Below are 27,800 nucleotides of genomic sequence, written 5' to 3'. Positions count from 1 at the left end.
TTTCCATAGGAATCAATGTCAATCCAATTAATCCGTTCTAGGCCCTCCAAAAAACAGACCAAAAACACATTTTTGGTTGAATAAACATAGTGTTTAATGCTGAAAACAGTAACAAACAATCGCACTAGGACCAGCTTCAGAGCCAGTGGACCAATGTCGCACCAGAAAGCTGTCTAAAGAGGTCTGTTTCTGACGCCTCTTTAAGATTTGTCTGAAATGGGGCAACATGTTGTCATTAAACAAGTTGCGGACACGGCCTGCAACAGCTTTGTCTGGGTGATTTTTCTCCACAAACCCCTGCACCTTACTGCAAATCGATGAAAACCGAGACAAATTTTTCACTGAAAAAATCGATGAAAACCGAGACAAATCGATGAAAACCGAGACAAAATTTTCACTGAAAAAATTGATGAAAACCGAAACCGATGAAAACCGAAGGCAATGAAAACCGAGGTTCCACTGTACTCCCTACCAACCTCCAAGGATTCCTGGAAGCCTCCCGCTTGCTGGAAAAAAGGGCTGTCAAGTCGCAGCTGACTTCATGGTGACCCTGTTGGCAGTGGTGGGATCCAAAAATTTTAATAACAGGTTCCGATGGTGGTGGGATTCAAACAGTGGTGCCGCCGCACACACGCACCTCCAGTCCCTCTTGGGCAGGGAGGTTGCTTTAGTAACCCCTTCTTGGCATTCAGAAAAAATTAGTAACCACTTAGAGAAGTGGTGAGAACTGGTTGGATCCCACCTCTGCCTGTTGGGTTTGTCAGGGCAAGAGATGTTTAGAGGTGGTTTGCCATCGCCCTCCTCTGTGTAGCAACTTTGAACTTCACTGGAGGTCTCCTATCCAAGTACTAACCAGGACTGACCCTTCTTAGCTTCTGAAGTCTGATGAAATCAGGCCAGTGGTGTATCTGCCTTGGGACGGGGCCCATGGGTGCAATGGCACCCGCCAACACCTTTTCTGGTGCCCAGGAAATGCTTTTAGGAAGTGGGTGGGGACAGATAAGTCTTAGCAAGGTTGCTGATTGGCTAGGCCAGGGGTCTGCAACCTACGATGTTCATGGGCTACAATTCCCATCATCCCTGCCACTTGGCCATGCTGGCAGGGGCTGATGGGAATCGTAGTCCGTGAACATCTGGAAAGCCATAGGTTGCAGACCCGTGGGCTAGAGGCATGTTGCTTTGGCATCAGCTGCTACCACAGCACACAGATCTACACTTTGTTGCTGAAGTTAAGCTGTGACAATCATTTTGTGGCTGGCCCCGCCCCCACCAGCAGCCATTTTGTGCTACCCCACCCTGCTGTGTCAGAGGTCCAAATGTGCCCGCAGGCCCAAAAAAAATTGGGGAGCCCAGACGAGGGCATTTGTGCACAGTGAAAGCAGACCAGACCGCCAAGAGTCATCATAGCAAGCCTTTATTGGCATAGACATCAGTACAACAATAATAAAAAAAATGGATTTAAAAGCATATACAGTACAGGAAATAAATGTTAGGTCGAAGGAAATCTACTGGCGTTTAGTAATTTCCAGGAGAAAGCCTGCCACTATCATACAGAGAGAAGGATCAGGAATAATAAAAGGAAACACTTCTTCACACAACGTGTGATTGGTGTTTGGAATATGCTGCCACAGGAGATGATGATGGCCACTAACCTGGATAGCTTTAAAAAGGGCTTGGACAGATTTATGGAGGAGAAGTCGATCTGTGGCTAACAATCTTGATCCTCCTTGATCTAAGATTGCAAAGGCCTTAGCAGACCAGGTGCTCGGGAGCAGCAGCAGCAGCAGTAGGCCATTGCTTTCACCTCCTGCAGGTGAGCTCCCAAAGGCACCTGGTGGGCCACTGCGAGTAGCAGAGTGCTGGACTAGATGGACTCTGGTCTGATCCAGCAGGCTAGTTCTTATGTTCTAAAGATTGTCCAACAAGTAGTGTAATCTAATTAAATCGGGGAGATGGGGTAAATGTAAAGGAGTAAGATTCACATACTTGGATCTGATTTCCTTGAATCTGAGACAGTGTCGTAACTGGTGGGCCAGAGATTCGACGGAGCCATCGTTACACGGGCACAATCTTTTAGCCTTTTCTTGCTTGTTAAATCTGCCGTGTAACAAGGCAGGACCGCCCAGAGTTCTGTTTCCCTCAATGCTCATCGATGCCCCCACAGTCGGGGAGGCGGTGGCCCCCCGCCACTGAACGGCTCCAGCACCTGCCGTTGAAAGGTACTCTGCCGCTGGACAAGCAGGCTGTTGGGGTCCATGCTGTTAGCAGAGACAGGACAGGCTTCTCAGGGGCCCTCCTTCACAATTCAGTCCCAACTGCAGCGGGTGGATTTCTTTAAAGGCTTATTTCTGTCGCTTGCCCTCCCCAGTGCCTTCAAGCCACACCAAACCTTTGCAGAGAATCGCAAGAATCTTCTCCTGGCGTCCTCCCCAGACCTAGCGTCAGGAAGGAAAGCCGTGCCGCTGGTCTGCCGGCCAGTTCCTGTCCCGTCGGCATCAGAGTTTTCCAAACTCCATGCCCAAATGTGGGGTTGTTTTTGGCTCGGGCGGCCGACAGGAAGCGGTGGATTTCGGCCACCGAGGCTGGTCAAGGTGGGGAAATGAGCCGGAGGTTCCTGTCTGTCTGGAGAAACCGGCCTGAATGCAAGCAAAGAAACGACAGCCCCGTCGGCTGGAAGTCCCAGAGGGTTTTTTGGTTGCGGCAAGCGGGATTTGAAGGGAGTGGGGAGCGGGATTAACACACCGGATGAAGGACTGCTATTCAGTCCGGCTGGAATAAGGCAGATATTGCCCTGTGGTCTGCCTCTCTGCCACCCCCACTGCCCAATTCTCACAATCAGGGAGCCACTATCCAAGATTGTGGGAGGGGGGCATTCATTCTAATCTGGAGGAACCGGGTTCGATTCCCTGCTCTGCCACTTGAGCTGTGGAGGCATATCTGGGGAATTCAGATTAGCCTGTACACTCCCACACACGCCCACTGGGTGACCTTGGGCTAGTCACAGTTCTTTGGAGTTCTCTCAGCCCCACCTACCTCACAGGGTGTTTGTTGTGAGGGGGGAAGGGCAAGGAGATCGTCAGCCCCTTTGAGTCTCCTACAGGAGAGAAAGGGAGGATATAAATCCAAACTACTCCTCTTCCTCCCCCTCCTCCTCCTCCTCCTCCTGCTGTTGTTGTTGCTGTATACGGCCACCTCAGTAGCGGCTCTTATTTCTATCTTATTATCCTGTTTTTGCTACACTTGAAACAGATTAACTCATGACTTTAAAAAGATGCAGAGCACAAAAATGTTCAAAAATGTAATAGTCAAGTCAAATGAGATCTAATAAAATCAAATCTGGAGAACGGGATGATCTGGAGAGCAGGTGGGGAGCACAACCAGGAACCGTTCAAAGCGGTAACTACCATACTGCATGCTCAGCAGCCTGGCAGGTAAAGTTGCCTATGCCAGTTTGGGAAATTCCTGGAGATTTGGGGAGTACCTGGCGAGGAAGGAGTTTGGGGAAGAAAGGAGGCTCACCTGGGATGTGACACCATAGGTCAGGGGTGTCCAACTCTGGCGCTTTAGATATTCATGTACTGCAGTTCATGGTCTACAGTCTGCATGTGAACTCCCAAAGGCACCTGGTGGCAGTGGTGGGATCCAAAAATTTTAGTAACAGGTTCCCATGGTGGTGGGATTCAAACAGTGGCGTAGCGCCAATGGGGCTGGGCGGGGCACGACGGGGGCGTGAGCGGGCATTCCGGGGCGGGGCATTCCGGGGACGGGGCTGTGACAAGGACGCAGCCGCTGCGCCGGTCCTTGGGCGGGAAACGAATGCACGCAGGCGCAGGCTGCCACGCACGCCGGTGCACCTCCTGCTAGACTGCTTCCAGTTCCGCGTGCTACTGCTGAGAGGAGGGGCACAACTAAGGCAAAAATCACGTGGCAAAATCACCAATTAGTAACCCCCTCTCGGCACACACAAATAATTAGTAACCCACTCTCGGGAACTGGTGAGAACCTGCCGGATCCCACCTCTGGGCTACTTGTAGGCAACGTTTTCTCATTGGATCAGATAATACAGGCTATCCTTGCCTGACATTCCTCAAGTCACAAGGTTAAAGCTGGGCTCAGTTTTAAGTACTGACCCTATTTCTCTCTCCCCTCCTCCTTGCCTCCTCACAGATATTAAAAACATTATGGACAACTGTGTGACGATTCCCAATCCAGACCAGAGGGATACTGATGGGGACGGCGTGGGAGACGTCTGCGATAGCTGCCCCTCGATCCATAATCCAGACCAGGTAACTTTCATCCTGGGTGGGAAAGAGAGGCCAGTTCCAGTGGGGTGGGGGAATGGGATGCTGAACTGATGCTGTTGAAAACTTGAAAAACCGTGGCTGCAGAAGTGGCATTTTGGATTTTCTGCCCGGGAAGAAATGTCTTGAAGTAGTAGGGGTGGTGGTGGAATAAGGTGTCCGTTTCCCCCAACAGTACCAAGCCCAAGCTGGCTAGGAGTATCTCGAGTGTATTCCTAGTAGTCTAAAAAGTAAACGTTTTGTGCTTCCCTCTGCTTAGAAAGATACCGACCACGATCTTGTTGGAGACCCCTGTGACACCAATCAGGATCGGTGAGTTAAAGAAATGTTGCCTTAGTTCACCCCAAAGCAGGGGTCTGCAACCTGCAGCTCTCCAGGTGTTCAAGGACTACAATTCCCATCAGCCCCTGCCCTAAAGATAATTGTGAGATGGTGGACATATGGTTAAGAGCTACTGCTAGGCTTTTAAAAGTGTGTGTTTTTTTAAAAAATAATAATTTGTAATGATTACAAATACATGTGGTTTGGGATATGCTGCCACAGGAGGTGGTGGTGGCCACTAACCTGGATAGCTTTAAAAGGGGCTTGGTCAGATTTAAGGAGGAGAAGTCGATCTATGGCTACCAATCTTGATCCTCCTTGATCTCAGATTGCAAATGCCTTAGCAGACCAGGTGATCGGGAGCAGCAGCAGCAGCAGCAGAAGGCCCTTGCTTTCACATCCTGCAGGTGAGCTCCCAAAGGCACCTGGTGGGCCACTGCGAGTAGCAGAGTGCTGGACTAGATGGACTCTGGTCTGATCCAGCAGGCTTGTTCTTATGTTCTTAGGATAACACACACACACACACCCAACCCGAAAACCTATCCTCTTTAGCTCTGCAAGTCAGACGGTGCCTAGAGAGAAAGGCTGTAAGAACAGTAACTCAAAATGAAGCTCAACAGGCAGTCTTCACTTCAGGTGAATAACTGGGCAGTGTGCCTTTGCGGTGGGAGTGAGTTAATGATCCAGTCACGCACAGCAGCACAGAGAGGCAGCAAATTTCACTCACCCAAAGCAGAGGCAGACCGGAAGGAGACAAAGTTCACAGCAGCAACTCACATGCCAGGAATATAATGGGCAGCCCTGCCCTGCAGTCAAATAATTCTGCCGTCTCTGCTTTGGGAGTGACTGTAGGATCTAAGGCAGACTCAATGAAATGAGCAAACTCCAGTAGAAGCTGTTTAAAAGCAGGCCAGAACAGTGACTCGTGCAGAGTTGCAACAAGGGGATGTTCTTTCAAGCACAGCCCACTAACAGCCTTCTTGCTGCACACTGTGTATTTGGATAAAAATCTTGTAGGATTTTCCACTTCGGGCTCAGGAAGGGATTTTCCTCCAGGCTGGAGATTTTCAACCTTCCTTTTGGCATATAGGGCAAGGGTGCCAGGAAGAGGGTGTGTGGTGAATGTCCTGCTTTGTCCTGGGGTGGACTAGATGATCCTTGGCATCCCTTCCAGCTGTATGTTTCTATGATTTGTACTAAGTCCCCCCTGCTTTCTCTCTCTTGGCCAGCGATGGGGACGGTCACCAGGACTCCAGGGACAACTGCCCCTCAGTCCCCAACAGCTCCCAACTGGACACCGACCGGGATGGAATCGGCGATGAGTGTGACGACGACGACGACAATGACGGCATCCCGGACCACAGGCCTCCGGGCCCTGACAATTGCCGCCTCGTCCCTAATCCCGGACAGGAAGATGCAAACAGTGAGTGAGCCATGCCAAAAGCAGACAAGTGGGTTTGCCTGTGGAACCATGACATAAGCCCGTGGTGGCGAACCTATGGCGCTCCAGATGTTCATGGACTACAATTCCCATCAGCCCCTTCCAGCATGGCCAATTGGCAGGGAGTGATGGGAATTGTGCTCCTTGAACATCTGGAGAGCTGCAGGTTGAACTAAGGCAGGGGTCTGCAGCCTGCGGCTTTCCAGATGTTCATGGACTACAATTCCCATCAGCCCCTTCCAGCATGGCCAATTGGCAGGGAGTGATGGGAATTGTACTCCTTGAACATCTGGAGAGCTGCAGGTTGAACTAAGGCTCAGGGTTCACCGTGGTTTTCCAGATAGTTCATGACCATAATTTATCAGCCCCTGTCAGCATGGCCATGCTGGCAGGGCTGATGGGAATTGTAGTTCATGAACATCTGGAGAGCCTCAGGTTGCAGACCCCTGAACTAAGGCAATATTTATTTAACTCACCGATCCTGATTGGTGTCACAGGGGTCTCCAACAAGATCGTGGTCAGTATCTTTCTAAGCAGAGGGAAGCACAAAACATTTACTTTTTAGACTACTAGGAACACACTCAAGATACTCCTAGCAAGCTTGGGGGAACTCAAGATACACTCAAGATACTCCTTGCTTGTTGGGGGAAAACTGGCACCTTATTCCGCCACTACCCCTACTACTTCCAGACGTTTCTTCCCGCGCAGAAAATCCAAACCCTATAAATGTGGGCCATGCTGGCAGGGGCTGATGGGAATTGTCGTCCATAACATCTGGAGCGCCGTAGGTTCGCCACCACTGACATAAGCAATGCTCTGGGTCCGTGGTGGAATCCTTTGGCCCTCCAGATGTTATGGACGACAATTCATCAGCCCCTGCCAGCATGGCCAATTGGTCGTGCTGGCAGGGGCTGATGGGAATTGTAGTCCATAACATCTGGAGGGCCAAAGGTTCGCCACCACTGCTCTGGGTGAAGGCCTTGTCAACTGCTATCACCACGCAAAGCTGGTCAATTTATCTCTGTATAAAAAGATGAGCCGAATGTCTCCGCCCTCAGGACCAGGACTGCTACTTCCTGTCTCTGAGAAGAACAGGAAGTATCATTAGATAGGGCAGGGACCACAAAAACCGGGGCAGCTGGGATATGGTCTCAGCCGCTGTGATTGTCAGGGTCCTCTTCATCCAGTTGAAGGCTGGGGAAAAGCAGACCAAAACCCGGCACTGTTTCCCCTCTATTCCACAGGAGACGGTATCGGGAACGCCTGCGAGGATGACTTTGATAAGGACTTGGTGGTCGACCGGATTGACGTCTGCCCCGAGAACGCGGAAGTGACGTTGACTGACTTCCGGGCCTACCAGACAGTGGTGCTGGACCCCGAGGGGGATGCCCAAATCGACCCTAACTGGATCGTCCTCAACCAGGTGGGTCTGTGGAGAGTGAGCACTTGTTTTCCACACAACACGCGGCCGTTCCGGCTTTGCTGACTTTGAGAATGCACCGTGGGCTGTCCCTTGGTCCTCTTCTGAACCAGAGGGCATTCATTGAAAATGCGGGGGGGAAGAATTAGGACTAATAAAAGGAAACACTTCTTCACGCAACATGTGATTGGTGTTTGGAATATGCTGCCACAGGAGGTGGTGATGGCCGCTAACCTGGATAGCTTTAAAAAAGGGCTTGGACAGATTTATGGAGGAGAAGTCGATCTATGGCAGTGATGGCGAACCTTTTCGAGACCGAGTGCCCAAATTGAAACCCAAAACCCACTTATTTATCGCAAAGCGCCAACGCGGCAATTTAACCTGAATACTGAGGTTTTAGTTTAGGAAAAACGGTTGGCTGTGAGGCGCGCATTACTCAGGAGTAAGCTTGGTGAAGCAGCCGTGCAACACTTCAAATGGGTGAATCACGACCCTAGGAGGGTTTACTCAGAAGCAAGCCCCATTACCAGCAACCGAGCTTACTCCCAGGTAAAGGATCATGCCCAGGCCAGCCTAGATGTGTATCTGTGTGATTTTCCACCCCCCTCCCATGACGAACTCTGTGCACGTGTGCCCACAGGAAGGGCTCTGAGTGCCACCTCTGGCACCCATGCCATAGGTTCGCCACTGCTGATATAGGATCATAAAAATGAGGACAACTAGGCTCAGAGACAGCTTCTATTCTAGAGCCGTGGCTATGCTGAACTCCGTGGTGTCGCGTTGCCGTGGCTGTTTAGGGATGGTTGGAAGGGGGATTGTGGAAGATGGGGTGTGAGGTCTGCAGAAATGTGCATCGCGGGATGTTTGTATTTTCGTTGTGCGTGCACAATGAAGAAGAAGAAGAAGAAGAAGAAGAAGAAGAAGAAGAAGAAGAAGAAGAAGAAGAAGAAGAAGAAGAAGAAGAAGAAGAAGAAGAAGAAGAGGAGGAGGAGGAGGAGGAGGAGTTTAGATTTATATCCCCTCTTTCTCTCCTGCAGGAGACTCAAAGGGGCTTACAATCTCCTTGCCCTTCCCCCCTCACAACAAACACCCTGTGAGGTAGGTGGGGCTGAGAGAGCTCCGAAGAACTGTGACTAACCCAAGGTCACCCAGCTGGCATGTGTGGGAGTGCACAGGCTAATCTGAATTCCCCAGAGAAGCCTCCACAGCTCAGGCGGCAGAGCTGGGAATCAAACCCGGTTCCTCCAGATTAGATACACGAGCTCTTAACCTCCTACGCCACTGCTGCTGACATTAAAGTTTGTCTTATCTTTTTGCAGGGTATGGAAATTGTCCAGACCATGAACAGCGATCCAGGCCTGGCTGTGGGTGAGGGCCATTCTATTTTCTCCTGAGGGGAAACTGTCAGTGTTTTAGAGAAAGGGAGTGGGACCCAAGTGCAAAAACCGGAGAGGGGTACAGAGGCTGGAATGTTCCGTGTCTGTGTTCTTTTTAAAAAAAGTAAAGTTTCTAGTCTTTGACATTACGAAGACGGGCTCAAAAGCACACAGGCCGTGGAAAGCAGGAGGAGAGCGTCTTCCTGTCCCCTCTCGTACACATCCTGTAGCGCTTCTCCTCACGAGCAGAAGTGGAATCATTTCTGCACCAGCAGCAAGTACTTCACATTGGTTTAATTGGTCTGTGCAGGGGTCCCCCAACTTTTTTGAACCCGCAGGCACCTCTGAAATTCTGAGGCAGCATAGCGAGCGTCATCACAAAATGGCTGCTGTCAGAGGCAGAGCAAGATACAAAATGGTGGCTGGAGGAGGAGGAGCAAGCCACAACATGGCTGCCATTGCTTGCCATGTCCAGATGCTGGGCCCCCTCCCCCTCCCTCCCATTCCCTTGCATGCCACCCCTCCCTCTCCCTTCACTAGGGTGGGTGGGCCATGTCTTTTTTTATATAATTTTTTTATTGTATCATTTGAATTTTACAGTTTATAGTAATTTCCTTCTTCATACATTTTCAAACAATACTTTCTCTCTCCTCCCCCCATTACTTCTTCTTCTCATAGTTTTGTCACACACAAACAGCTGTAAGTTCATTCCCCTCTGTAGCCTCTTTCCTTTTCTCCCATATTTCCTTCATTGACTCGAAGCTTCCTTTTTCTCTATCCAGTCCCACGCATATTATCCATATCTTCTTCAAAATTTCCATCTCTGTTTATCCTCATGGCCACGCCTTATTTTTGGTTAGTATATCGAAAAATATCAAGTGTTCCTTCTAGATTATATTGTAGCCATTTCTGAAATGTTCCATATTTTTTTCTTTTCCGTTTTCCAGCCTCCAAGGCTATTAAGTTTCGCATGGGGCTGTTTTAATCATTATTTTATACATATAACTAGGTTCTTTATCCACCCTTCTGTCTTCCATTACACCCATGAACATTAAGTCATTATTTAAATCAATTTTAATCTTCACCAGTTTCTCGATATATAACAATACTATTGTCCAAATTTTTTTCACTTCTGCACATTCTATCCACATATGGCTGTAATATGCCTCTTGGTCTCCACAGTGCCAGCATTTGGAACTGAGTCCTTTTATCATGTATGCTAGTTGTTTTGGTGTTCTGTACCATTTTAATATCACTTTTCTTTCTAACTCCATTTCTAACTTCTCGATCTTTATATTTTTCCAACTGTCTATTAGTTTTTCAGTTTTACCAATATCTAGAAATCCTTCCTTCTCCCATTTTTGATTCAATGTTCTTATCATGAATTCCTTATCATCTACCATATATTTGTATATATGCCCTAGAATTTTCCCTTTACATTTTTCATATAGTTCCAGACATTTCGACATTATACATTCTCCTTTTATCCGTGAAACCTTTATCCTTTCCCAAATGCCTCTCTGGGTGGGCCATGTCAAGATGCCGGGGCCCCTCCCCCTCACTCCCCTTCCCTTACATGCCACCCCTCCCCCTCACTTCACTAGGGTGGGTGGGCCATGTCCAGATGCCAGGCCCCCTCCCTTGCATGCCACAGCGAAGATCCTTGTGTTGTAGTGTCCACTCGATTTTTTTTTAATCTGAGGGGCTGATGGAAATGGTAGTCCATCTGAAGCGCCAGAGTTGGACACCTCTGAAGTAGCGTGTGACTTCCTGAAACTCTCCTCCTTCCAAAACCCTGATCTTGAGACACAGAACAGCCATCTCAAAATCCAGGACTGGGGAAGGGGGTGGGAAGGGAGGGCTCCAGCTTTTCTCACTAACAACTTTGCAAAAGCTGACTCAGTTATGCCAGGCTGCAGGTACAGATAGCTGGGGTGCAAAAACAGCTCCCACAACCCCTTCCCAGGTACAGCCCTGTCTTGTTTTGTGTGCCATCTTTGTCCTTTTTCTCTCTCTCGGTTCAGGCTACACTGCGTTCAACGGGGTGGACTTTGAGGGCACCTTCCACGTGAACACGGCCACCGATGATGACTACGCCGGCTTCATCTTTGGCTACCAGGACAGCTCCAGCTTCTACGTGGTGATGTGGAAGCAGATGGAACAGACCTACTGGCAGGCCAACCCCTTCCGAGCAGTGGCCGAACCTGGCATCCAGCTCAAGGTAGTTTGGTCGTCCCAGAGCGCTTGGTCGGAAGAACCCTCACGGTAGCCACCATTCAAGTGCAAATTCAAAGGGGGGGGGAACTCCTCCATATTCCACAGTTAAGCTCCCCTTCAATGGGCCTATGCGTAGAGGCAAGGGAATTCACAATTACCCCCTCCACCTCGCGTCTCCAGTGACTCCCTGCTTTATGCGTATATGGGCTGAGGTGAACTCTTGGGTACGCTCATCCAGTGGTGGGTTCCAAAAAATTTAGTAACAGGTTCCCATGGTGGTGGGATTCAAACTGGTGTAGCGCCAATGAGGCTGAGCAGGGCACGACGGGGGCGTGGCCGGGCATTCCAGGGGCGGGGCATTCCTGGGCGGGGCTGTGGCAAGGATGCAGCGGCTGTGCCGGTCCTTGGGCGTGAAACAAATGCACGCCGGTGCACCTCCTGCTAGACTGCTTCAAGTTCTGCGCGCTACTGCTGAGAGGAGGGGCGTAACTAAGGCAAAAATCACGTGGCAAAATCACCAATTAGTAACCCACTCTCAGCACACACAAATAATTAGAAACCTACTCTCAGGAACCTGTGAGAACCTGCTGGATCCCACCTCTGCACTCATCCTCAAACCCTTCGATCTTTGGAGGAGTACCTATTAGTGGTCCCCGGCCCAAAACACGTCCGGCTGGCCTCCACTAGGGCCAGGGCCTTTATGCTCCTGGCCCCTCTCTGGTGGAACAGGCTCCCTAGAGAGACCAGGGCCCTGAGTTTCCACAGGGCCTGCAAAACGGACCTCTTCCGCCAGGCATTTGGCCAGCCGGGCTGAGTGTGGTTACATCGTCCCGGCCTCCAGTGGGCTTAGGGTGGGGGTGAGATTTTATCGCCATCCAAACTGTTGTGGATATTACTCTGGTTTTAGATTATTTCTGTCTGATTTTAATAATAATGATTTTAGGAAACTGACTATTGTTTTATTATGTTGTAAGCCGCCCTGAGCCCTTCGGGGGAGGGCGGCCAATAAGTCGTAAACATAAACAAACAAATAAACAAACAAAAACCATTTAGGGCAGTGATGGCAAACCTTTTCAAGACAGAGTGCCCAAATTGCAACCCCAAACCCACTTATTTATTGCAAAGTGCCAACATGGCAATTTAACCTGAATACTGAGGTTTTAGTTTAGGAAAAACGGTTGGCTCCAAGGCGTGTGTTACTCAGGAGTAAGCTTGGGGGTAGTCAGTGGCTTTGCTTTGAAGCAACCGTGCAACTCTTCCAACGGATGAATCACGATCCTAGGAGGGTTTACTCAGAAGCAAGCCCCATTGCCAGCAACCGAGCTTACTCCCAGGGAAAGGATCACGCTTTAGTTCTTTGCATGAAAATCAGTGGGGTTGAACAGCGCTTAACAGGGTTACCTACACTGCTTCCCCAAAACTAGGTCTTGGGTTTAATGCTAATAATCGAGCCCAGCGGCCCAGGCCAGCCTAGATGTGCGTGGGGGGGCACTCTGTGCGTGCCCACAGAGAGGGCTTTGAGTGCCACCTCTGGCACCTGTGCCATAGGTTCGCCACCACTGATTTAGGGCTTTGGAGGTGGAAACAGAACCCTGAAGAACGAGCATAAAAGTGTCCCTCCAAACCAGCGCTAGCAGCATTACTGGTCCCCTCCTCTGATCTCTGATGAGACTCCTTCCCCGCCCCCCTCCTCCAAACCCAGGCAGTGAAGTCGAAAACAGGGCCAGGAGAATACCTGCGCAATTCGCTCTGGCACACGGGAGACACAGCCGAGCAAGTCAAGCTGTTGTGGAAAGACCCCCGCAACGTTGGCTGGAAAGACAAAACCTCCTACCGCTGGTTCCTGCAGCATCGGCCCCAGGTGGGCTACATCCGGTAAGGAGGGGAGGCGAGCCAGGTGCCGCCTTGGGGGGTACGGCACACTAGTTTTAGAGGGAAGCCGTTGTCTATCTGAAAGATATTTAAGACAACCTTGGCACGGTAGCCAGAAAACGTTGAAAGCAACGCTCGGGAGAACAAGTTAGTTTTTAAGAACATAAGAACAAGCCAGCTGGATCAGACCAGAGTCCATCTAGTCCAGCTCTCTGCTACTCGCAGTGGCCCGCCAGGTGCCTTTGAAAGCTCACATGCAGGATGTGAAAGCAATGGCCTTCTGCTGCTGCTGCTCCCGATCACCTGGTCTGTTAAGGCATTTGCAATCTGAGATCAAAGAGGATCAAGATTGGTAGCCATTAATCGACTTCTCCTCCATAAATCGACTTCTCCTTTTGCACCTTTCCTTTCAAAAAGGGAATGAATGAATGAATGAATGAATGAATGAATGAATGAATGAATGAATGAATGAATGAATGATACAGATTTGGGGCTTTTACAGTAACCAGTTCAGTGACCGCTTTTAAAACCTAACCTTGGAGGAGCGCCAGGCTTCTCAGATACCCCCAGGTGGCAGGGTTCTCAAACCCCGTGGCCCAAACTGTGCTCTTCTACTCTTTTGATTGCTTCCCCAGAACTCGTTTCTACGAGGGCTCTGAGATGGTTGCTGATACCGGCGTTGTCCTCGACACAACCATGCGAGGGGGCCGCCTGGGGGTCTTTTGCTTCTCCCAGGAGAACATCATCTGGTCTAATCTTCGATATCGCTGCAATGGTGAGTGGAATCCACCTGGCCTAGTGGTGAGCCACAGCGTTTTTTCCTCGGGCCTCTGGCACGCTAGAAAGCTGATCATTTGGCCTGCATAGAAAGGGTTTTCAACAAGCCCCAAGAACATAAGAACAAGCCAGCTGGATCAGACCAGAGTCCATCTAGTCCAGCTCTCTGCTATTCGCAGTGGCCCACCAGGTGCCTTTGGGAGCTCACATGCAGGATGGGAAAGCAATGGCCTTCTGCTGCTGCTGCTCCTGAGCACCTGGACTATTAAGGCATTTGCAATCTCAGATCAAAGAGGATCAAGATTGGTAGCCATAGATCGACTTCTCCTCCATAAATCTGTCCAAGCCCCTTTTAAAGCTATCCAGGATAGTGGCCATCACCACCTCCTGTGGCAGCATATTCCAAACACCAATCACACGTTGCGTGAAGAAGTGTTTCCTTTTATTAGTCCTAATTCTCCCCCCCAGCATTTTCAGTGAATGCCCCCTGGTTCTAGTATTGTGAGAAAGAGAGAAGATTTTTTCTCTGTCAACATTTTCTAACCAATGCATAATTTTATAGACTTCAATCATATCCCCCCTCAGACGTCTCCTCTCCAAACTAAAGAGTCCCAAACGCTGCAGCCTCTCCTCATAAGTTGCTCTGTGTTTGTGGCTTAAGAATCCACTTTGTGTTTCTGGGATGCTTAGTTTTCTAAATGATGCTCCAAACTGATGCACCCTCACAGCTGGCCACTGCAGAAAGGATTTGGTGTCTGTCACCTGCTCAGCCTGCGTTGTCCAGATTTCAGTGCCCTCCTTTAATACCGGAGGCCGTTCCTTCTTTGCATATTTGAGCAGGTATCTTGGGGAAAAGAAGGGGCTGAGCAGCAGTGGCATAGTGGTTAAGAGCAGGTGTACTCTAATCTGGAGGAACTGGGTTTGATTCCCCGCTCTGCCACTTGAGCTGTGGAGGCTTATCTGGGGAACTAGATTAGCTCGTGCACTCCAACACAGCTAGGTGACCTTGGGCTAGTCACAGTTTTTCGGAGCTCTCAGCCCCACCTACCTTACAGAGTGTTTCTTGTGGGGGGGGGGGGAAGGGAAAGGAATTTGTAAGCTCCCTTGAGTATCCTACAGGAGAGAAAGGGGGGGGATATAAATCCAGCTCTTCTTCTGCATTGTCAAATCTTTCTTGGCTGGAATCAACTGGCTGTTGTGGGTTTTCTGGGTTGTGTGGCCAGATCACAGACACATAGCCTGGAAAACCCAAAACAGCCAGTCTGTTCTTTCATTAGGAAAATCTCCCCATGTCTATTTGCCTCCGGAATGAATTTCAATTCTTTCCTTCTCCCGTTCAGACACAATTCCTGAAGACTACGAGTTGTACCGAAACCGGCGGGACTACTAACGGCACTGCCCCTTCCCCGGATTCGCCTGAGAGACTCTTGCTACCTGCGCTGCTTCCTGAGGGTATATTCGGACGAGAACTGTCCCACTCGAACTGTGCCTAGGCCATGAGTTCCGCACAGAGACCTCTCTTGGAAGCCTTCTGGAACTTGCCGGGTTTGGACTTCAACCTGTTTGTTCCGTAGCAGGGAAGAACATCTAACCTGCCTGCTCGGACATCCTAGGGCACTCTGTGAGAACAGCTAGTGCTGCAATCCCCACCCCCCAATTTTTTAAAATTAAAGCTCCAGCAGCCCGAATTAGCCACCTACATTAGAGGCTGGAAAAGCCACTGCTTGGGCCCGGCCTCTTTCCAGTCAGCCTGCATGGACAAAATTCTGCCCCATGTCTACATCGGGCGAGGCTTCCTGCTGAGCTTCTGCATGAGTCCCTGCTCGAGGCTTCTGATGAGGAGGCACACAAAGAAGCATAGCTCATGCAGAAACACAAAAGGCCTCTTGGTAATACTTAAAACTGGGAAAAAGTCTTTTTGCAAATATGAGCATACTGTGCCTACAGCCCTGTTGCCGCCCAAAAGAAAATACTGTGGATGCTGGGAGTTTGGGGATTGCCAGGTTAAGCCAGCTTATATAATGGACCACGCGTCTCACTCAACCTGCAGACTCACCTTTGCCAGTTTCTAGCCTTGCCCCTTGAATCATCAAGCCCCGTGGTCGTTCAAGATGAAACATTAACTTCCTTGACAGCTGGTAAGGAGACAAACGCATGCAGCATTTTCAGGAAATAAAAGTCTGGTTATTAGAAGTACTTTGTTTACCAAAGGGACTTTGGATGTTAACATCTGCTGCTGTCTGGAAGGAAAGCTCTGTAGTCCAACAGAGATCCGATGAGTAAAACAGCCCCAAAGAAGATCTCTAAATTTAAAGGAGGCCCGCCGCCCACCCAAGATTTATTCAGAAAAGCAGAGCTGAGCGGCCAGAGAGAAAAACAGTTGAACTTTATTACATTTTTCATTTACAAATAACGCAAAGTTACAAAGACCAAAAGCTTTCACAGAAAAAATAAAGGAAACAAACAAACAAAAATAAAGAGATTGAAAAAGAATGTACACAGAATCGCGCTTTTTTTTTCTTCACATCATCGTCATGTTCTTGAAGTTTGCAAAAAGAAGGGAAAAAAACACACGCTTACAAAGCCACCTTCAGGGTTCTGGGTTTTGTTTTTGTTGCCAAGAGAGAAAGCCACAATAAATTAAGCTTCTATGCTCCAGCGTTCCTGTGCTCCCCCCGCCCCCACCCCCCGCCCCGAAAACCTGTAGCTCAAATGGTAGGATTTGCATATATCAGTAAAGTCATTCCACTAGTTGTTATGGTTTGGGGCAGGGGTCTGCAACCTGCGGCTCTCCAGATGTTCATGGACTACAATTCCCATCAGCCCCTGCTACCTTGGCCAATTGGTGGCAGGGCCTGATGGGAATTGTGGTCCATGAACATCTGGAGAGTCGCAGGTTGCAGACCCCTGGGGGGGGGGGAATTAACCTGTAAAGAACAGGATGTTACACAATTCAAAGATACAGAAAAGCAAAACACTGTCTCCCCCCAATCAAAAATGACGTGTGTGTGTGTGTGTATTAGCTGACTATCTGAAAGAGAAGCTGCTACACACAGCCAAGATTACATCATTTGAATAGTCCATTTTCTTCCTTCCCCACCCCTATAATTTTACACTCACAGGCATGTGCACAAGGCCCATTGGGTATTTGGAAAAAAATAATTCCTCCTCCCAACCCAACACTTTCATATCTACCTCCACCCCGCCAAACTAGAATAAAGTAAATGATGACCTGCTATATCATTTAGCGTCAGAGTTTCATTGGCTCTAATTAATACACCTAAAACAGTATTATAAAACATGGATAATTATGTTCACGGTTCAGCCGCTCATGTCAGGAACGTTGAAAGATGAAAATAAAAGTTTAAATGTGTCTTATGCCCCCAAATGAGACATCTCTTAGCCGGCTGGATAAACCTGTCATTTCCTAATGGCAGGTGAATTCCCTCTCCCCAGGGCCCAAATATCCGTAAAAAAAAAAAACTTACCCCCAATTCTCTCCGCACAGATTCAACACACCACAACTCCTGCACAGATGCAACCGTAAGCTACCGCCACATGGGAGAGCTCCACAGACTGCTCGGGATTTGGCTTCCCCAAATGCATGGAGTCGTTCCAGGCCACCCGAGATCCGGTACACGCACTCAGAAGGAAATACTGGGGGGTCAATATCATGGAGGGGAGGGCTCAAGTACCCCCTTGGCCTGTTCCTTTCCAAATCAAGATGCATCAGGAGTTGCAGAACACAGGAGGACATCTTTCCTTTCAGAACAAAGATCTTAAAAGAACAGCAACTGGGCAACCTTATCTGAGATTCCTCGATGCAAAACGCTCACCACCATCACCAGAGTTCCGTTGCCCCAAAGACCGGCTTTTCTCAGCCTGCTGCAAAAGTTGGCGTCGACACTACAAATCCCACCTTTACCTGTTCCTGGAAATTTTGTTAAAGTCTCTTTTTAAAAAAATCCTAAGAGAAACCAAAGGAAAACCACACCTGGAAATTCCCAGAATGACCAAGCGGAGCATTTCCAAACACGTCAACCAACTGCCCCCTATTATACTCCACCTCCCACTTGCTATCCTGTTATAGCTGTGGTGGCGAACCTATGGCACTACAGATGTTCATGGACTACAATGCTCATCAGCCCCAATTGGCCATGCTGGCAGGGGTTGATGGGAATTGTAGCCCATGAACACCTGGGGCGTCACAGGTTCGCCACCACGGTGTTCTAGCGAGCCGTGCGAATTCTGCATTCGAAGTGTGATTTCATTCTGTTGGTGGAAGATGGAGAGAATGTGGGGAGAACAAACATCTCTGTATGATCGGCTCGGCTCTTTCAGAACGGTCCTCTACGCTCCTCTACGCTGTAGCTTCCCTACAGATCCTCCATGCGCTCCATTTCCATGCCCCTTTGTTTGCTGTGGGTCAAGCAGGCAGAAAGAATAAAAGCAGCTGCCCTCTCGTAAAAACAGAGCAAACAGAGGCCGGGCCAGCCTGTTAGTCGAGCGGCACCTGTGAGCTTTGCAGCAGTGGTGTAGGAGGTTAAGAGCGTGTGTATCTAATCTGGAGGAACTGGGTTTGATTCCCCGCTCTGCCGCCTGAGCTGTGGAGGCTTATCTGGGGAATTCAGATTAGGCTGTGCGCTCCCAACACACGCCAGCTGGGTGACCTTGGGCTAGTCACAGCTTCTCGGAGCTCTCTCAGCCCCACCCACCTCACAGGGTGTTTGTTGTGAGGGGGGAAGGGCAAGGAGATTGTTAGCCCCTTTGAGTCTCCTACAGGAGAGAAAGGGGGGATATAAATCCAAACTCTTCTTCTTCTTCTTCCCCGGCTAGGAACCCCTGCTCACCTGTTGCGCTCTGCAGCCAACACCACAGGCCAAGACCAATGGTCATCTGCTCTGTGCGTCAGGGAGCGGATCTTTTGGACTGTGCCTCTTGCACATTCCCGCAGCTGCAGGCTGAATTTCCGACGATGTCACATGCTTTCCTGCCGCTGCTCGGAACCTTTCTTGGCGCTCTTCTCCTCTCCCGTTCTTGCTCCAAGGACTTTTAGACAGCACCCATAAAACCGGCAGCAATGTGCGACTCTATGTTGCATCTTAACCAATGGCCGACAACTGCAGCCATTGCAGGAGTCCGCAAGGGGGGGGGGGTTAATCTTTGACATATTGACCTATCAGCTTTTGGGTTTCACAGCTCTTCTGAAGAACATCAGAGAGCTTGTGGATTTTTGCAGGAATAGACTGATGGGCTAGATCCCATGGGATCTGTCTGGCCAGTGATGATGTCTGCCCATTTGGCACAGGGAGGTGCCCTTCCACTGACACAAGATGCTCCGAAGAGGCTCTTGATTCGGGGAAGGCGCCATTGGTCACAGAACAGATTTTGTGGGATGCCACCTTACGGGTATATACACATATATAAAGCAAATGTACATCACAGCTAAAAACAACCCTACTCTTCGCCAAGAACAAAAAATAAATAGAACACACAATACAGATCGGCAAGTTTCTCAATGTAGTGTTGGATATCACCCCCCCCCCCCCGCCCCATCTCTTGACATATTAAAAAATGCCACATAAATGATATGTCTTTAATTTAAAAAAGATAAGACATGATTTACAATACACCGTGTTAAACTGGTAGCCACGCAAGGCAGGTGAAATACAGACTCGTGCCCACTTGATTTTTCTCCCTGTTCATTTTTTAAAAAATAAAAATAATACTCAATCGCCGTTTCGCAACGCTGTCACAGTGACAAGGGAAGTTTTCATTCAAGCGCTTTTAGCATTAAGAGCGATGGGGCTCGAAAGGGTAATGAAGAACGTTTCCTTTTATTCCCCAGAAGGGGTTTCTCCAAATGGTGAAAAGCCATTCTCCTAAAGAGGAAAGTCTTCTAATTATCAGCGCCGAAAACCATCTATCTCCTCCTGGCAAAATTCCCCACATTTCCCCATCTGCTGAGAAACCCTGGAAATTACAGAGAATTTAGCATGAGCATGTGTCTGGGGCGGGGAAGGGAGGGATTTTAAGGCAAGTCAGTCATCTTGCTGGGGCATTTCCTGACAGGGTCCAGACCACCCCGGGGTTTCCCAGAGCACAGTGTAATAACTGCTGACTTAGCTGGGCTGGGGGGAAGGGGAACGACAAATTAAGAGCAGCCAAAGGAAGGCCTGCAAGACAGCTGTTTTTAAACAAACAGTATGTGCCAGCAACTTCAGGCACTGAACAATTTAACTATAGAAAGCGGAAGGAAGGAAGGAAGGAAGGAAGGAAGGAAGGAAGGAAGGAAGGAAGGAAGGAAGGAAGGAAGGAAGGAAGGAAGGAAGGAAGGAAGGAAGGAAGGAAGGAAGGAAGGAAGGAAGGAAGGAAGGAAGGAAGGAGGGAGGGAGGGAGGGAGGGAGGGAGGGAGGGAGGGAGGGAGGGAGGGAGGAAGGAAGGAAGGGAGGAAGGAAGGAAGGAAGGAAGGAAGGAAGGAAGGAAGGAAGGAAGGAAGGAAGGAAGGAAGGAAGGAAGGAAGGAAGGAAGGAAGGAAGGAAGGAACTCATGGTTTGCTGTCTTTTTTCTTTAAAAAGCAAAATGGTTAAAAAATGCGACTTTGCCCTGTCTGTACAAGGAAAGGGTTTTCAAACAGCTGAGCCAAGCACGAGCAAGTACATCGCTAACATGCAGAAAGCTCGAGCAGCAGCAGCAGCAGCAGCTGCAGTTGACGCAGCCGGCGGTTACCTACACATGCAGTATTCGGAACAGATCCCCAAGATCACCTTTGGAGGGGGGGGCGCGCGCTTGGGTGTGATTCTTCTCTCTCACTCTCCCCCCAATGTAAGAAAAGTCCTGCTGGATCAGACCAAAGGCTGCCTGATCTGGTCCAGCGTCCTCTTTCCGACAGCGGACAGCCTCTTGGAAGCCCACAACTGGGGCTTCTTCCCAGCCTCTAGTAAACTGCCTCTGAGCACGGAGGTTCCATCAATCCAAAACGGAACACAATAGATCTGCACGCATCACGGAAAGCAGAGTGCCGGCCTGAGCCCATAACCTCTTCTAGCTGATCAGGTCGGCCAGATGGGACCTGAATTAGCTTTTCAGGTCAGGTGACCCTCTCACACACCTGGCGACACCAACTTCCAGCCTCCTGCAGTAAAGTGAGGCTCAGGTGCAGCCAAACTCAGACCAGCAGTTCCCTGCATTGCAGTCGCCGAAGGAACGACTTTTGGGCCTGCAACCCCCGTCTCAAGAGCCTCCCCCCCCAAGCCCTCCCACACACATTGCCACCCAAACTGGGCACTCATATTATCTTGGTGGTACAAGAAAGAGGCACTGCAGTGGCTATCATATTGACCAGGGTTCCTGAAGGGCCCCCCCAATACAGGCCTTTTTGCCGTGGCTGCTGACTGGACCCCAACAAAGCTGGAAGAGGCAATGGCCAGGGGACGGGAAAGTTCAGGACTTTAGCAGAGAGAAAGAGAGCGGATAGGAAAAGAAAAAAAAACATCAGGGGTTATAAAACTGTGACAGCCGAGGGGTAGAATGCTACTCTTCATAACTCTACCTGGCACACAGCACCATGAGTAAGCTGGTATCCAGTGCCGTGCACGTCTGCAGCTTTTTAAAAAAAATGTAATTTCCATTACAGGGCAATCCAAATTGGGTGCCGAGAAAACCGGAGACCAGGCCACTTGGTAGAAATGATTCCCACTGAGTAAATATGCCACGAATCCTAACGTTCCGCACAACAAAAGATGTATTTTAAAAAGCCCCCTTTTTTCTTGTGTTAATTCACCTCAGATTTCGAAAGAAAAAGTCACAAGGAAGGAAGGAGCTTTGCATTGCCAGCCACAGACATTCGAGTGTCTCTTCACGGCACAGGGACTAGGAACTTGGCTAGTTCCCATGACGCCTGCCCCAGCAAGGATGGAACTCTGGGGTTTGGGACCCTCCCTTGCGGTGCCCGGGTACTCCATGGTGTGTCTAGCTGGGAGACCCTCTGGAGGAAGTTCCAGCGCTGATGCATTCAAAAGGGGAATGACGAAGCTGCCCCGCATTCCTTTGAACGGTTGGGTGAGTGCATAAACATCTCTGGATTCAGGCTTTTAAAAAAAACATACGCTCGTCTCTTTAAAAACCCCACATAATTAAAAAAAAAGAGGAATACAAATAAGTTACAGCAATGTTGAAATCGGTGGGGTGCTGTGTGGCTTCCGGGCTGTACGGCCGTGTTCCAGCAGCATTCTCTACTGACGTTTCGCCTGCATCTGTGGCTGGCCTCTTCAGAGGATGCCAGCCACGGATGCAGGCGAAACGTCAGGAGAGAATGCTGCTAGAACACGGCCATACAGCCCGGAAACCACACAGCACCCCAAGTTATTCTGGCCGTGAAAGCCTTCGACAATATAACATTGAAATAACCTCCTTGGCAATCAACGAATTAAACAAAAGCAGCAACCGTGCTCCCAACTAGAGAGAGAGTAATAGAGCAAGATGGCCAACTCCCTCCAAGTCTCCCAAATCCTTGTACGGTCTCCTTCAATTTTTACTTCCAGCTCCAACATAAACTAAATACTCCTCCAAAGCAAATGGTCCCTAAGTGCCACCAACCCCCTCACAAGCCAACAAATTGCATCCAACTAGGGGTGTTTTTTTAAGAAAAACCATCGCAGGTGCATGTATTTAAATTAAGGCCATTTTTGTAAAATATTTACTTACAGGTTATCAATACACAAAGCTCTCCTATGTACAGGTGTCGGTTGGTTTTGTTTAGCAGAAAGAAAGGAAGAGAGAAATGAAGGAAGGAAGGAGAGACAGCTCAGCAATCTCTCTTCCTTTACACAATCGTATCGTTTGAGAGTCGCAGCCTTTCCCGGGACTGGGTGCAGTATCCCTTCATTTTGGCTCAATGTTCCCACCCAACAAAACAACAGAAAAGGATCAACAGCTGGTATTCTAAAAATCCAGGAAGTCTCGAAAAAATGACACACACACTCACAAAAGACATACTGGGAGAAACTGAAGGGATGAGTTGGATTCTGTGGATCCATTCTGCTAGTGCAGAAGTGTCCAACTCTGGGGCTGATGGGAATTGTAGTCTATGAACATCTGAAGTGCTACAGTTGGACACCCCCATGCTAGTGACGTCATTTTCCAGTGGAGCACAGAGCCAAGGATTGGACTGTGCACGCCTTCGAAGCCCAAAGAACTGACTCGGTACTGGCAAAGGCAGAAAGTGATGTGTCCTCTCAGCACCATAGCTCCAGTCAGTGTGTGAAACAAGAGATAAGCTAAGCTTTATGTTTTATTAACTTTATCAAATCAGGGCATCCTTCCGGCATATCAGGGGTGTCCAACTCCAGCGCTTCAGAGGGTCATGGACTACAATTCCCATCAACCCCTGCTGATAGCTGTGCCGGCAGGGGCTGATGGGAATTGTAGTCCATGAACATCTGAAGCACCAGAGTTGGACACCTCTGCTGTATATGAAAGAAAGGAGGCAATAGCAAGCTTGAAATAAGGAGACCACTGGGAGTATCCAAAGGAGCTCAAACTAAAATACTGACAAGTGTTATAAAATGGAGTGTTTCTCAGGAATCAAAAGGGGGAAGGGGAAAAAAATCTCATCAAGAAGAAATCACAAGACTGTACATTTTAAAAAAAAACCCAAAATGAATGAAAACATAAATCTATTATCACTTTTGTTTCCTTAGTGCAAAAAATGAAAACAACAACAACAACAACAACAATAATGGCACAGATGAAATGTTGGGCAAATGTGTACTCGGAACGGAGGGTGAGGATGAGGGATCCCTGTGATAATATGGTTTCTGGGAGCACCTGGCCATCAAGCTACAACTCATCAGGGGCAGTCTGAGAAGGGGGGGGGAGGATGTCAGGATTTGAACCCACAACAGCTCCTGAATTTAGTACCCAAAGGACACTGGCAGCTCTCAGCCTAGAGAGGACACTGCAGGGAAATTGGCCCCAACGGCCTGCTTATAGGCCAGACAGAGTGGGCCATATAATACTCCCCGACCCCCAATTCTGGGGGCTACTGAGTCATGGCATCAAAAAATAGCCCCCCCTTCTGCTACCTGCAACCAACCATTTCGACCTTATCTTCACTTTAACTGTCCCCGGCCCTCCATCCACAATGGGTCTGAAACAAGGAGGAGATGTTTTTCTAATAAGAGTTCCATGCAAATTATTAAAAGCACATTCATTTTAAAGGGAATTCTACTCCTGGAACAAAAAAACCCAGGAACCACCTGGCTGACCACACCAAAGGCGACTTGGGAACAGCATTTGACCAAACAGTCGCAGCACGGGAACGGACGGCTGCTCGGAGAGGAGCGAACTCGCTAGGAGCCCCTGGACAGAAAAGCCCCACCAGGTTATGGGCCAAGGCCTCCAACAACCACACAACAAATGTTAGAAGAACAAGAGAGGCCGCAGTGCAAGATGCACAGGTCAGGTTGACAACCTTGGGCTGGGGAATTCCTGGAGAACCTGGGAAGTGACTGAAGTGGGGAACAAGGCCTGAAATCCCACCCTCCAAAGGAGCAGTTTTCTCCAGGGAAGCTATAGATTCGAAATCAGTTGCAAAGCTGGGTGGTCTCCAAGATTTACCTGGAGGACGGTAGTCCTGTGCACAGAGGACCATTTTCACCTAGCTCAGGGCGTCGCCTTCTTACAACAGAAACCAACGAACAAAAATGAAACATCCCTCCCCAACTGTGTCAAGCCAATTGGTTGGCAAAAATACCCCGCGTGCTGGATTGAATGTACCGGGGGGCGGGCTCTTTTTCTGCCACTGACATTATCCCGGCTATCCCGCCCCCTCCATTCTCTCTCATCCTGACGTATGACTCCGGTCTCCTGAGGGGCACAATGGCATCTGCAGGTTGGCCCCACTTTGCCCCCAAAGTCTAGGGCAGGGGGTCCCCAACCTTTTGACAGTGTGATGAGCGCAGTCGCAAAATGGTCGCCGCAGGTGGTGGAGCCGGCCACAGAAGGGGCTGCTGCGGCTCACCGCCAGTCACCCAGTGAAGATGCTTACGCTGTGGTGGCAGCTTCTGTCAAAGCAAGCTTTTAAAAAAATCTGCACGGCCAATCAAAGCTCCAAATGCCAATCAGAGGCCTTGTTGGGCACAAGCCCCACCTGGGCCCAGTCGACTTTCTAAAAACACTTGGTGGGCGCCGGGAAAGCTGTTGATGGACACCATGTCGGTGGGCCCTGGTCCACGGCAAGGTACGATCCCCCAAGAGCATTTTGTGATATGACTTGGAATCCTGCAACCCCACCTGTCTGCTGGGCCGGCGTCGAACACCCGTTTAGCCCACCTGGATTCAGCTCACTTTATGTACTAGCCAGATACTTCATGCACAATACAGAGTTTATACCAGACAAGAATTACACCTTCCATGCAAAAGGTTGCATGTTTTAAAGAGATAACAGTTCTTTTTTTAAAAATAATAATAATAATAATGAGAATAATTAGGACAAATAACCTCCACGATGCTCAATCTGCTTCATCAGGTTGCTGCGATCATCCCCTGCAGGTAATGACATTATGGAAGCCGCATGTGCAATTGAGAAGGGACTGCCCCTCCCCACCCACTCCCCCCCCCCAGCCCCTGCCTCAGTCCAGCCTTCGATCAAAGAATGCTTTCATGTGCTTGCTGCTCAGAAGGGTCATCTGTGGCTCGTGCAACCGATGCATGCCGCCCCCCCTCCCACCCGTGGTGAATAGCATTTTTTTTGAAAGTGCATTGGACAGCACGAAGTTACTCCAGTTGTCGCTTGCAGATCTGGACAACAGGAAGGAAACAGACTCAGAAAAAAGGGGACAGAAAGGCGTAAGTCATTGTACCCCTCGGAAAACATACAAGCAGCAGATTCAGGAAGCAATTGTGGACAGTCACAGAGCAAAAAGACTCCACCATTTACCTCATTTCCCCTTCTGTAGGAGAAAAGCGACGACGACAAGAGAGCTTTAGAATTCACATGGGGGAGGTCAAAGTTCATTAAGCCGCGCCCCTCCCCCCACCCTTTCCCCGCAAGCACCCACAGTTTCATGCGGAGGTGGCTGTTTCTGTAACAGAAACCAAAGGCTTGGTAATTTACATACAGAAATGTAAAATAATAATAACATAATAATAATAATAATAATTTATCTTCTGGACAATTCAGTCCGCCCTGGAAGAAGGGGGGGGGGAAGTGAGATCACCCTCCTCTGCCCCTCCCACAAAAAAGAACCTTTTAGACCTTTTAGTGCAAAGGGTAAACGAATCAAATGCTGGAACTTTGGTGGCAAGCGGGAGGGAAGAGACGGAATAGGGAGGAGTTGGCCAAGCGTTACCCCCCCCCCCCGAGAGGGGTGCAAAGGGTTAAAGACAGCACCAAGGGAGGCAGGGAGGGAGGGAGGGGGCAGGACAGCAGGTCTGCGGGTGTCGAAAGAGCTCTGAGAATGGAACGTGGTGATGCTGTTGCTCTTAGCTGCTCCGAATCAAGCCGGGCCAGTCCCCCCCTCTCCCAGGACGGCACAGACACTCTGGGATACTGCCTGCTTTCTCTCTCTCTCTTCCTCCTCTCTTCTCTCTCTCCGCCAGAGGCCTTCCGCCTCTACAGCCGATCCATCCGGAAAGTGTCCTCTGTGGCAGGGTCGGCCAGGACCATGTCGGGATCGTTCAGCATGTGCAGCCCATCCAAGGTCAAGGGGTCGATTTTGAGTTCGTCCAGTGGGAACTGGGAATCCGAATCGAAGCTGACGTCCCCCACCCCGGCCAAAGAGCTGGTCAGGTCCTTCGAGAGGCTGGGGGGAGATTCACCTGTCACTGTCGGTGTGGAGAGAAGGGAGAGGAGGAGAGACGACTCGGGTCAGATGCACCAGAACCCAACATAAAGAGCAGCCACCGCTGGACACTCCTAGCTCAGTTAGAGGTCTTTGCCCAGCTGTGGGCCAGTTGCAGAATGAGCAAAAGGGGATGGAGCAAAGGACATCTTGGATTAAGATCCAGCACCGAGAAGTCAGAAAGTCTCTAGAACACAGGTGTCAAACTCGCGGCCCTCCAGATGTCGTGGACTACAATCCCCATCGTGCTGGCAGGGGATGATGGGAACTGTAGTCCACAACATCTGGAGGGCCACGAGTTTGACACCTGTGCTCTTGAAATACAGGTGATGCACACCTGACAATTTGGGAGGGGGGCACAACCCCTTGGACCGCGAAGCCTCCAGTTCTAAGGATATCCCTCCTCGAACACCTTAGTTCGGGTGTATTGAGCTTATTTGTTCGGAGGGCTGGATATGACGTAGGCGTGGCTTCATTGGGCTGGAACCTGGGGGAGGGGGCTGCCTTGGCTGGCAAGCCCCCAGCAGACTCGTCAGTCCAGAACAACACTGGTGGTGGTGGGGAAGAGATGGCTACAGAGGGATCACCAGCCCAGACTGGAATGGGGGTGGCTTAGGGGAGTGTGTGAGTGTCTCCGGGGAGGGGGGGGTGCCTGGCCAATGCTCAGTGGGCTTAACAAGCCAGATTGGAAGCAAGGGGAGTTGCCTCCGGTGGCTCATGGGCCTGGGAAGCCCTCTCAAGGCTCTAGATCAGGCCATCTGGCCACATGTTTGATGCCCCGGTCTTAGTCGCTTTGTCCCACGTGAGCTCACGCACAGTCACTCAAAGGCTCACAGACGGGGACTTTCCCAGGGTCCTTTTCCTTGCCTCCCTTTCCCAACTCTGCAGGCTCAACAGCTCGAGTCATCCAAAGGAGCAAGGGCTCAAGATGCTCCACTGGGGGTGGCCCCAGCCACAGCTGTGTAGTTGAGGGCAGAGGATCCTTTGCCCAGATCTTGGATCTCCTGGGGAGGAAGGCAGCGGGCAAAGCCAATACGGCTCAGCTCAAAAGGTAGCCAGTCCTAGAAGTCAGTTGCCAACCATGGACACTGTCTCTATTCTGGCAATAAACTCTATACCAGGGGTGTCCAACTCTGGCCCTCCAGATGTTCATGGACTACGATTTCCATGAGCCCCTGATAGGAATTGCAGTCCATGAATATCTGGAGAGCTAGAGTTGGACACCCCTGC

General features: G+C 49.7%; 2 protein-coding genes and 1 long non-coding RNA gene across 4 annotated transcripts in view; 1 reads left to right on the top strand and 2 right to left on the bottom strand.

Annotated features, from left to right (window-relative positions):
- Positions 1–18,296, top strand: part of LOC125432826 (cartilage oligomeric matrix protein) — a 49,990-nt gene extending 31,694 nt beyond the window's left edge. Inside the window, exons 11-20 of one of the 2 annotated variants that reach the window (XR_007244552.1) lie at positions 4,168–4,286; positions 4,561–4,613; positions 5,852–6,045; positions 7,308–7,486; positions 8,803–8,851; positions 10,884–11,080; positions 12,779–12,951; positions 13,584–13,723; positions 15,066–15,863; positions 18,254–18,296. Coding sequence is in view for 1 of the 2 variants with exons in the window: in XM_048496833.1 (XP_048352790.1) it covers positions 4,168–4,286; positions 4,561–4,613; positions 5,852–6,045; positions 7,308–7,486; positions 8,803–8,851; positions 10,884–11,080; positions 12,779–12,951; positions 13,584–13,723; positions 15,066–15,115 (1,154 nt within the window). In the remaining variant the exon portion in view is untranslated. Of the gene's footprint in view, positions 1–4,167; positions 4,287–4,560; positions 4,614–5,851; positions 6,046–7,307; positions 7,487–8,802; positions 8,852–10,883; positions 11,081–12,778; positions 12,952–13,583; positions 13,724–15,065; positions 16,219–18,253 lie in introns of those variants that run through there. The other variant, XM_048496833.1, reaches the window with a different exon arrangement.
- Positions 16,091–18,373, bottom strand: LOC125432827. Its single transcript, XR_007244553.1, has 2 exons — positions 16,653–18,373; positions 16,091–16,507 (listed from the first exon to the last, which is right to left on the bottom strand). It is a non-coding gene; the product is annotated as an uncharacterized LOC125432827 (long non-coding RNA).
- Positions 18,374–22,022: 3,649 nt separating this feature from the next.
- The window catches only part of CRTC1 (CREB regulated transcription coactivator 1), an 83,515-nt gene continuing 77,737 nt past the window's right edge, over positions 22,023–27,800 (bottom strand). The window contains exon 15 of the mRNA XM_048497296.1: positions 22,023–26,553. Within this exon, the coding sequence (XP_048353253.1) occupies positions 26,342–26,553 (212 nt within the window). The 3' untranslated portion in view covers positions 22,023–26,341. The remainder of the gene's footprint in view (positions 26,554–27,800) is intronic.

This window comes from Sphaerodactylus townsendi, linkage group LG05, assembly GCF_021028975.2.
Source record: "Sphaerodactylus townsendi isolate TG3544 linkage group LG05, MPM_Stown_v2.3, whole genome shotgun sequence".
Lineage (NCBI taxonomy): Eukaryota > Metazoa > Chordata > Lepidosauria > Squamata > Sphaerodactylidae > Sphaerodactylus > Sphaerodactylus townsendi.
This window is presented reverse-complemented; position numbering and strand designations above follow the sequence as displayed.